The following is a 10,868-nucleotide window of genomic DNA, read 5'->3' on the forward strand; positions in this document are numbered from 1 at the left end:
GTTGATTCCTTATTTTGCCTAAGTAAAGTTTAAGAATGCTTTAGTTTCATTGTATTTTACACAAGTTTTCCTTTGTTTAGCATATGATGTACACTTTACCAGGAAATAAAACAGCAGTGTCTGCTGTTATTTGAAAATAGCTCAGTTTATCTAAAGATCATTATGAAAAGTGGAGCAATATCAATGACTCATTCCCCAAACTTCAGAAACTGTATGTCACTGAACCACTTATAACCTCACTCGTGTTCATCTGTATCAGTAGATTTTGAACAGATTTCCCCAGAGATGACTCAAATGGTATTTCATTTGGAGAAATTTTTGCAAATTAATAGATAGTGCAGGTAACTTTACACAAACCTGGGCTCTTTGTATTTATTCATTCCATTCAACACCTCCATGTAGATAACCAACCCTTCCATTCCCTGTTTCAAGGATTCACTTCAGAGTTTTCAGACTGTCCCACCAGTCATTCAGTTTTCTTCCATTTTACCCGTCTCTCTTACTAAGGGTTTCTATTCCCTACTAACTTGATGGTGTTCACTGATCTCATTCATTATCCTCCACCTACTTATTTTTACTCTTTAACATCCACTGGGCTCCTTTACTCTTTCATAAGAAAATCTGAGTGCTTGCAATGTCTCCTTTTCACTTTTTCACAGATCGCCAGTTGTCTTATTCCTTCTGATTCCATGTTGATGCCTCTTTGCTCAGCTTCATAGTCCCAGAAAAGGCTTTGGTCTGTCATTAATTATCAGGGAATAAATAAAGATGTGAAAAAGCAATGTGAAAAAATAAAGATGTACAAAGTCTGTTGGAAATTAGAAGGGGGAAATTATGATTTTAATTATGGGTGACATCTAACAATTGTTAGATTCCTAAAGTTGCAGAGATACTTGAGGAGCTCTGAAAGTGGCTTGTTTTTATTCCAGTTCCAGCTTCTTGTTTATTTTCTTTTTAAGGATTTCCTGTTAGAATATTTTTGAATGAATGAGATGCACTGTTCAGAAGTTATTCTGGTACATGCACAGGTACAGGCAAGAGAGAAGTGCCATTCAGTTTTATGAATGAGTCACAGGACTGAAAAAATAAAGCAGAGAAATAGAGGTGGGTTATATGACCATTACTTTAAGTCCAGCAATAAGATACTTCTCAGCATGCCAATTAACTGACATATTCATGTGGAGAAATCTTTTTCAGTATAATACATTCAACAATAATTTGTAAGCATGTATATAAAGACTACACATGACTGCAAACTACAAGTTTGACCATCCAGTTAAAAAAAATACCCACATTTGCCTTGCTTCTTTTCTAGTAGTGAGCCCTAATCCCCCCAAAAAAAGAAATTTAATGACCAAATATTTCTATTAGTAGCAATGGTAGTATTCTACATGTTCCACAGTGACTACACATCTTTAACCAAGTCAAAGACATAGCATATTTATCTCAGCAATGTACTTTCATGCCATGAAGATGAAATATACATAAAAAAGAGACAAAAAATACAATGTAACTCAAACTTCTGCTATATCATCTTTATTGAAAGTAGCTGTGGTATTTTTTATGTTTACAGAATTTGGTTCATGGATTGGTTTTATGTATTTTTAGCCGAAAATCTCTGAAAATTTATTATGCCTACTTAATAAATTAGCCTCACTTCATCAATTCAAGTGTTAAATTTAATCTACAGAAAAATTTAAAGAATGATGCAAAAATTGAACTCTGAGATTAACTGAATTCAATGAGACTTGTTTTAATAAAAGAAATAATAAGAAGTAATTTTGCCATCAGCAACAGAATATGCTCATGGGATCAAGAAATCCTGGCATGATGGAAAAACATCAGTGGCAATGATCAGCCATTGCCAGATGCTTACAGCAACAACAGTGGATTACATTCTTCAGGGGTCATTTCAGTGTGTTTTCAAAAATTGGTCTTTTTGTTTTGCTTTGGGTTTTTTTTTTAAATTATTCCTTTAATGCCATTTAAAGAAAATCGGTTTAAAAGAAATTAATTTGAATTTCATAAATGGTTAGCATAGCATTTTGTGTTGTTAAGGGACAGTACTAGAAACTCTGGATGTAGTAGAAAAGAGGAAATGTAAGATCATCGTCTCTACAAATGAAACCACACATCCCACAGTCACGTAGATGTCAGTCAGTTGTATGTGGGTTTTGATGACAATTTCTAGAGCACATTTTTGCCCACTGATTCATGGAAAACTAAAAACATGACAAAAAAGTGAAGAAAGGAAATATTCTTGCTACTGAAATAGGATGAAATAATCTAAGTTTTAACTTTTAGGAACACTTACAACTTTTCATTTAAGGCTGGTTTAAGTTAAACTGCCTGTTTACATCATTCCTCTTTGAGTCCTTCCTACTGATATAGGTAGGATGCTGACTGTCAGGTGAAATCAGACCCATGAGTGGATCTGGCTGAATCATTCTTCTTTCTGCATTACTTTTCAGCTGGATCTAATGCCCTACTCTGATGAACTTCACACTTTAAAGACTTGCAATACTGAGAGAACAGAGAAGAGTGGCCAAAGGGAGGGGCTGCTTACAGTAAAGGCTGCTGTCAACAGGAATTTGCATTTCACAATAGTCAACACAGCCCTGGCTCTAGCTTCCTGAGCAGATTATTGCTATCACTTATCATGAGGAGTATTCGGGATATGACCTCCCCAAATTAATTTGGCATAAAATTCCGTAGGCCCCTTTAAAAATTTGTATCTCCAGAGTTTCAATTTTGTGTCTCTCAAATACATTGGAGACATGTAACAATAGAAAGAAGTACTTTGCAGGCCTTACAGAAACATTTTAAAGCCACTGCCACTAGAATGATGGATTCTTACACTAAAGTATGCCCATACTTTACACATATTCTTACACTAAAGAATGCCTTTCCACAATGCCCTTGCTATTCTTAAACTTTTCTTGGTCTTTGATCAGTATTTCCAGGGATCTTGGGTCTCCCTCCAAAGCTTTCTCTCCCTTCTCAAAAATCTCTGAATGCTAGAATATACAGTTAAAGGTTCTGTTAGGAAAAATGCAATTTCATTACACTATGAAATTGTTCATTTTGCTTTTCACATCTTTATTTGCTTTCCTTTGGAAGCTCCAGGCTCTTCACTAGCATGGAGAAAATGGTTCCCCTTGACGATTTCTACCAGCAGCTCTTCTAGAGTGTACTGTGCATTTTTACCCTTTTACTCTGGATGTATATGCCACAATGGCAGTTACAGCATACATTGAAGCATTCAATGATGCACAGTTTTATAAAACTAATTAGTGTTACACAAGTAAGTGTCTAAAATGTGCACACACATTCAATTAATGTATTATAATAGTATATAGGCATATTAATACACTGAATTTGAAATAGGTACATAAATTACAAGATACATATGAACTTAGATTCATCAGTATTGAACTAAATCATGTCTGACACAAACGGAGAAATACTGTCAATAGCATTTTCTTCTTAGCCCTATATAGATCTCCCTCACTGCTGTATCTGAATGCCTAAAAAGCAAATCATAGAATAATTTACATTGAGTCTACCCATAAATCCAACACTGCCAAGCCTACCACGAGAAGCACCACATCTACATGTCTTTTAAATACCTCCACAGATAGTGAGTCAACCACTTCCCTGAGCAGCCTGCAGACTGGGAAGTGAGTTACTAAGATGTAGTTTACTAAAGACTTAGAAAGCAGAGAAGCAGAGAAAGCAGAGAAGAGACTCACTATGAAGTCTCAAGTTCTGGCTATAAGCAATCAATGGTAGTTTCTAGAGAAATGGCTAGATGTGACACAGAAAACCTGGCTGCTTCTTGAAACAATCAGTAGGAAAAAAACATGCTTGAATGTTTGGATGTCATCTGTGATTTTTGGAATAGCTTTTGTAGACTGAATGTAAATTTAATGTCGTAGAAGATACTTCTGTGTTTGCCTCTGGGCAATGCTAGAGAGAAAAGTCTGAAGTGTGCTTAATATCCCCAGCTGATCGATAAGCGCAAAAGGTCAGTTTGGATAGTAATGATCTTGAAATTGGTTTGCCCCTGTAATTTGTGCTATAAATTCAAACCATATTAACTGGTTGAAAGGAATGAAGTCTTGCTATCTTGGACTACCTTCTGTAACAAGTGCATAAAGCTTATTAAAGATTTATTTAATTAATGGAAATATAAATGCAAATGCATTGAGCACCATACTGTTCCACTGTTAGAAACTTCTTAGATTAACATGGCAGTCCAGCTTCCTGTATTGTAGGGTTTTGGCCTCTGCTATTCATTACTGGTTTGATACATAATGCCACAGAATTCAATCTATATTACATAGGTCACCATGTCCCCAGTTACTTTCACAGTATTACATTATGTGCAAATTTTAAAACGACCACCTTTTAAGTTGCAATAATTGAATGGTCACAACCTGGAAAATACAAAATGCTATATCCCTGTAGCAATTTAATTTGTCTGTTATTTATGCTCCATGTAAAAGTCCAGAAAAAGAAAACAGACTCATTAGCACTGTGTATTACAATTTTTTAGGCATATGTTGTTTTCCTGTTTGTTTTAATACCAAAGCCATTACCAATTACAGTTCTCATTTAGAGGAGTAGGTGGCATCTAGTCCACGTCCTAGTCAGCTCCTGCAGGCAGACTGGCAGAAATGTTCCTCATGCTGGGTGAAATATTTACTGCTGAATAACATACCTCAAAACAGATACTAACTAATTAATTATTCATTTAAAACTTTCAGCCGGACCTATGCAATGTAAGGAAAGTAGGATTTAGTGAGCTTATTAAAGTTATTAGGAAAATTTCTGTAAAAGCAAGTGCATTTAACATGAAAATCTCACCAAGTCATTGGCAAGATTCAAATGTCTATTTTTAATGTTTTTCTTCCAGTCACACAATTGTGCTGGACCTAGAGTAAACAAAAAAACACATTTACCTGATGGAGTTATCCCACTGGAATAATTTGTGCAAATAAAGTTTAGCACATGTCAAGGGCTGCAGGCTTAGGTCAAAAGCATGGAAAATTTCCAGCATCAGAAACAAAAGAATATGCTCATGGAATAAAAAATGGGAAATGTTTTATCGTTTCAAGTAAATAGAGACACACCTAGTCCTGGAGAAGATGGAAATCTGAGTCTAAAACCCCTTTTTTTAGACTGTGCCCAAGCCTCAGGACATATTTACCTTGTAAAGATCCCTGTAATTCTGCTTGCCCAGTTGTGTACGTCCAATACCTGACAGGAATACACAGTTTCTGTCTGGCTCTTATGCCAAGGTCCCCACTGCAGACTGAAACACAACTGCAGGTGCTAAGAGGCAATGGGATGGTAAATACTCTAGTTTTTGTCCTATTATAATTCTGAGATGTAATGAAGGTACACATGTGGCTGTGCAAAGCAGAAAGCATTCCTGGGCTCTGTGGTGTAATATTTTTTTTACTTTCTGTGGTCATCTGCAGAAATTATTTGTGTTTGATTTTGCATACAAAAGAACTGTGATTGAGACAATGAAACACTTGGATTTTAAACGCAGTGAGTCAAGAGAAAGAATAATCAAATAACAAAACACTGAACAGACTAAAGTGTAAAATAGATGTTTTCATTTGCTGTCTTTGAAAACAACAAAATTGCATCAAGTATCTCATGATCCTGAAGTCAAAAATAAAAGTGAGAAAGAAACATCTATAGCAAATGTGAAAACAGAGCTCATGAGTGAAAATGTAATGGCTTTGAGCATATTTAGATATATAGACAGGAAATGTTCATATTTGATCTACAGTCTGGAAGTTATGGTGGTTTGATTGGCTTGTGTCTTAGCTTCCCAACCACTTCTGATTTTTCTTATCCTCTTCCTGAAACATGGGAGGAGCAGTACACATTTACAAAGCAGAACTACAATAGGAAGAAAAACTGCAACCATAAATGAAGGTGGCGTATACCAGATGAATTGGTTAGCATCAACCCACTTGTTCCAAGCAAACACCAGTGCATGAACAGTGCATAGCAGAAGGGCTAAGTATCCCATCTTGCTCTGAAAAGACAAAGAAAATAGCAAGCTATTTATTTTTCCCAACTTGGCAAAAAAGTAATCTGTTAAGCAAATACAGAAATCTGGATGGGCCTTGACCAACATGCTCAAGTTAAAAAAAAGCAACCATTGGCTTTAAATGAAAAGGTAACAAATATAAGTCAAGATTCCAACTGTACTCCATTGTGCCACTGTAAAAGAAAATGGAAGAGGCACATTTTTCAAGTGTTGCTATGATACTTAGCTAAAATACAGAAAAGATTGAGAGATTACAGGTTATTCCTGAAACATGCTCAATTCTGAATATCTCAATTTCCATCTCTATACTAAATTACTTTAATTCTGTGATAAATCATTATAAGTTCAAAACCAGATATATTAAGGGATTAATTTAATACTTGCAGAGAAAAAAATTTAAGCTAAATTAAAATCACAAACTCAAGGAAGTCTAGTACTATGGCAAAAGCCCTTCAAAATGACAGGAAACTCAAGTCCTTAATTTCATTTACAGTGGTAAATTTGGCTTAGCTTGTTTACAAAATTCAGGAGTAAAGAAAATTTACTAGTAATTCTAAATTTCTTGTCACTTAATAATCTTGGACTCATCAGTGAAGTTGAACACTGTATTTCCAAATGCTGAATGCTTCAGCTTCCAACTGCTGTTCTGCTACAGAACATGATTTTTAAGTAATAAGGTTATTTGTTTATAAAGTAAGTCCAACACAGAAGTATTACTCATCTGGATTTCTTCACCACAGTCTTTCAATAGTGAAAGCAGTCATGCATTTGGAGACTTCCTCCTGAACTTTTCTATATTCTCTGTCTGTTTATCTTACAAATTATAGACTCATAAAGTGTGCAGAATATCAAATCAATAATTGGTGATTATACACTTCAGATCTGCTTTTAAAATATAAATCAAATTTTCAAATGTCAGGTCCTTAGCAGATTATTGAATTTTCAGATTTTGGTGTTTGAGGACTTGATCCAACGCTTGCTTAAGTCTAGTGTGACCATACTGATGTTAGCAGAACCACCCTGATTATTACTGCATATGATGTAAGAGAATCGAGAGCAACCCAAAGTGCCGGGTTAAGGAAACAAGCACAGCTGTAGCAAACTCAAGACTGGCTGGATTTGATTACCCAGCATCTGTTCTATGATATCTCTTTCAGAATACACCGTGCCATATAGGAACAGCATTGACTGCTTCAATGCCACCTTCTCCAAATTCAGCAGGACATGGGATGTTCCACAGAGAAAAGATACCCAGAAGATGACTTCAGCACCACAGCTAAGAAAAGGTCTCAAAGGGACTACTGCTGCTGGTCACAAAGTCAGGAGGAGAAAAAAAAAAGTGGTATGGAGTTGTCTTTTCTTTCCATTTTATAAACTGAACACAACACCCTATTCTCTTGACAAAAGAGTAATGGAAAGAACATTTCTCACAAACCAGTTAACAAAGAGTACTGAACAAACTTTTCCATTGGTTTCACTAACTTTGTGTTTGATATTTCCAACTCCTAATGGTCTTAGCTGATAACATACAGTTCTACAAATGGGACTAACAACATGCAGTAATGATATTCATGCTCACCTGAATGTAGTGGAACTCTCTCCAGGTCAAGGAGTGACTTACAGATGGAATTGATGTTATTGCCAACAGGGCCAGCAAAGCAAGTCCGAGGATTCCTAGAGACACATAAATCTCCATTCTCCAAACATCATGTTCAATCCAGGCATTTTCTTTTTTTTGTTTTACCTGCCAAAAGAACACCATAAAAATTACAGACTGGCACACTTGGTTGTTTGTGTTAAATATAATTTCACTTTTTCACCATAATATTAATGAAATAAGCAAAGAAAATCAGTATTTTGGTTTGTCTGAATGTCTTTGAATGTAACTGCTATTTATTTCTGATGACAGTCTTCACTAGTATTTCCAGAGAGAAGGTGAGCTTTTAGAGAGAAGAATTTAGATAATCAGTGTCTCAGCCCAGGAGAGCATGATTCTGAGGCCTCTTAACCTGCCTTCACAGCAAGGATGAATCTTGGTTTTGACAAGAAAAAAAACCCACGTATGGCTAAATACCGTATCAGGGAGATTATAACAACAGGAAATATATTAAAAGCTCTACTTCAGGGAGGTAATTCAACAGGCCTTCTTAATAAAAATATCCTGACAGGGTAGCTGTTTAGCTCTGTTTTTTAAAAAAAACCACAACTTGGTATATTTGTGATTTTAATAAACTGATGTCAAAGCTTCTTTCTTCTATTTACAACTGCCTGCAACAGCACTTTGATCCTGCTAGTGATCACCATGGCATAATATGCCCCAAATATGATAATTTCTACATCTTCAATACTGGAATCTCAAGGAAATTTCTAATAATCCATTTAAGTCAGATTACCAGTAAAGCTGATTTCAGAGTTTTCAACAGGTAATTTGACTGTTTACAAAAACCTTAAGAATCTACTGACATCATCATATTGTGCTTTTAATGATTTTTAATAATAAATACTTCAGGTGTAATAAAACATATTTGCAGTCCATACCTTATATTGAAATATTCCTAATAACGCATTACTTATGGTATCCAAGGAAATAAGTGAGCATTAGAAACTCTCTGGTTATAGAGGACATTGGAGAGCTTTGCGAGCCAATTATCGACCATGAATCAGAAGTGTCATTGAAATCCTACCTTTAAATGAAGTACTGTGCATTAGTCCAAATGTGAGCCATCAGTATTCACACATTTAGTTTGTGCAAATACAGATTACTGTGATTTAGCTCAGCCCTCCTTCACTGCTGGCTGGTTCACTTTGCAAAGGTGTCTAAAAATATTGTGCTCAGTGCTCAGTTTTTGTTTCTAGATTTCACTGGTCCAGAGAAGAAATCTACACTAAGCTAACAGTGCGCCCAAGACTTAAATGTTCTGTGAGATCCAATTTTGTGCATTTTACAGATGGAAAAAAATCCCAAATTAAGAAAATTATTTCATATACATTGGCACAGCTGTGATGACTCCTGACTCTATTACTTTGGGAACTAGGTCCTGCTCCATCCCTGAACAGTGCTCTCTGTAAATGTACTTGAAAATCAAACAAAGGCAATGAAAATGGCTTTACTCCATCAGATTTGCAAGGATTTTCTGAATACAGAAGGGTTGGTGTTTGTGTGCCCATCATACCTGCTGGAATGCCCAGTTCAGCAGCTTGTATCTGTAGGATCTTCTCATTGGATAGCACAGGCTATAGCAGGCGTGCAGTGTAGCGAAGAAGAAACTGAGAAGTCCAAATTGTTTCCTTGATAACATCCATCTATCCAGCCACTGGGGAAACCTTTTATACTTGGTGCCAAAGTACAGCTGGAAACTAGCAGCTAATATTCCTGGTAAATACACTAGTGCTAAAAGGGTAATTGAAGTCACTGGTAAAACTTTGTTTATGACAAGGATTGGAATTTTATAGAAAACCTTTTCCTTTTTGGTTATAAAAGGATATATGACATCTCTCATGGAAGTGTAAATAAATGTTAATAATGAGATCACAGATGCTATCTTCATTGGCAAGTGCCACTTAGGAAACAGATCCTGCTTGCAGTGCTGTTCTGAAGAATGTTCAAACTCACCAAAATGGTGTGCTTGATGTAAATCAAAAAGTGCAGCTGCTTCTGATGCATTGGCAACCTGCATATCCACATTCTGGAAGGGACAGAATGGAAATACAAAGTGAGTTCAAGAGAAGATTAGAAACTTCTGTAATGACAGTATTTGCCATCACAGCTTTTACAACTCACTGCAGTGGAACCATATACAAAACATATGCACTGTTAAAGACAAGGTAACTTGGAAACATAGTATTTCAAACAGCATAGTCAGCACGTAAGTAAAGCACTTGAAGTATAGATTTCCCGTTCTTCATTATCTGCAGTGATTTTAAAATAGATTTTCATTCCATGAAGATAACTATATTGCAAGGAAGGAAGGATTACATTATGTAAAGCATCATTTCAGCTACTTATTATATAAGCTATAGATTTCAAATGTCAAATTTCAGCTATAAACCTGATGATGTAGCCCAAATACCACGCACAAGAAAGGATTAAAGGATTTTTTTTTCTGGACCTTTTTTGTGTGATGTGGAAAACTTCCTGAGTGCAATGTTGCTATGATGAAGATTCCCCCAAAGATAAATTTTATATTCCTGCGTAAAAATCTCAAATTATTTCTATGGAGTTTTGCTCATCTGGTAAAATAAAATTAGCAGCTCCCTCATGTAGTTTTTAGCTGCCTCAAACTTTGTTTATTTTTTAACATGGACTGTGATTAAATTAAATGAGATGTTATCTATCTTTTTAATCTCTTCATGTCAATATTGTGACAACATTTCAGAAATATTCATGATATGCCAGAGTGATGCTAACACTGTCTCTGGACAAAAGTAAATCAAAAATTGCAATATTCTATGTGACATATGAGCTGGTTTTTTTTAACAGAAACATTACCAAGTAGTTAAGATTTCCTGTATTTCTTCTTGGCATGATGCTCTGACCTGCATTCTGATCAATGGCATGATTACCACCTTCTCTTTTCTCCATTGTGGAAACTCCCTGCAAAACAAATACAGGATGTAAAACAGGTTTTGAAATGCCATACTGGAACTTTGAGGCCTATTTTCCCTCAAATTGTTTTCTTCCTTGTCCTCCACACATTTGCTGGAAAAGGCAGAATCAACTAGGGAAAGGAAAGGCTGTCCTCTGAGAATGGAAAAAAAACTCAGCTTATTTCCTGGGTAAAGCAAAGAATAAGAG

At 35.7% G+C, this 10,868-nt stretch overlaps 1 protein-coding gene across 1 annotated transcript; it reads right to left on the reverse strand.

The window, feature by feature from the left end:
• Nucleotides 1–5,612: 5,612 nt before the first annotated feature.
• STEAP1 (STEAP family member 1) lies at nucleotides 5,613–10,655 on the reverse strand. Its single transcript, XM_021551714.3, has 4 exons — nucleotides 10,563–10,655; nucleotides 9,247–9,759; nucleotides 7,653–7,817; nucleotides 5,613–6,058 (listed from the first exon to the last, which is right to left on the reverse strand). Exons 1-4 carry the CDS (start codon nucleotides 10,653–10,655, stop codon nucleotides 5,801–5,803), a joined length of 1,029 nt encoding a protein of 342 aa, XP_021407389.1. The 3' UTR covers nucleotides 5,613–5,800.
• Between the last annotated feature and the right edge of the window lie 213 nt (nucleotides 10,656–10,868).

This window comes from Lonchura striata, chromosome 1 (assembly GCF_046129695.1).
Source record: "Lonchura striata isolate bLonStr1 chromosome 1, bLonStr1.mat, whole genome shotgun sequence".
NCBI classification, from domain to species: Eukaryota; Metazoa; Chordata; class Aves; order Passeriformes; family Estrildidae; genus Lonchura; species Lonchura striata.

What these genes read in the sequence shown, in the direction of transcription:
- STEAP1 (XM_021551714.3), bottom strand. Translation starts at nt 10,655, where the DNA reads ATGGAGAAAAGAGAAGGTGGTAATCATGCCATTGATCAGAATGCAGGT. An exon ending in TGAACTGGGCATTCCAGCAG is followed by an intron (nt 7,818 to 9,246) that starts GTATGATGGGCA and finishes TTCTTTTGGCAG; the next exon opens with GTAAAACAAAAAAAAGAAAA. An exon ending in GAGAGTTCCACTACATTCAG is followed by an intron (nt 6,059 to 7,652) that starts GTGAGCATGAAT and finishes TTGTCTTTTCAG; the next exon opens with AGCAAGATGGGATACTTAGC.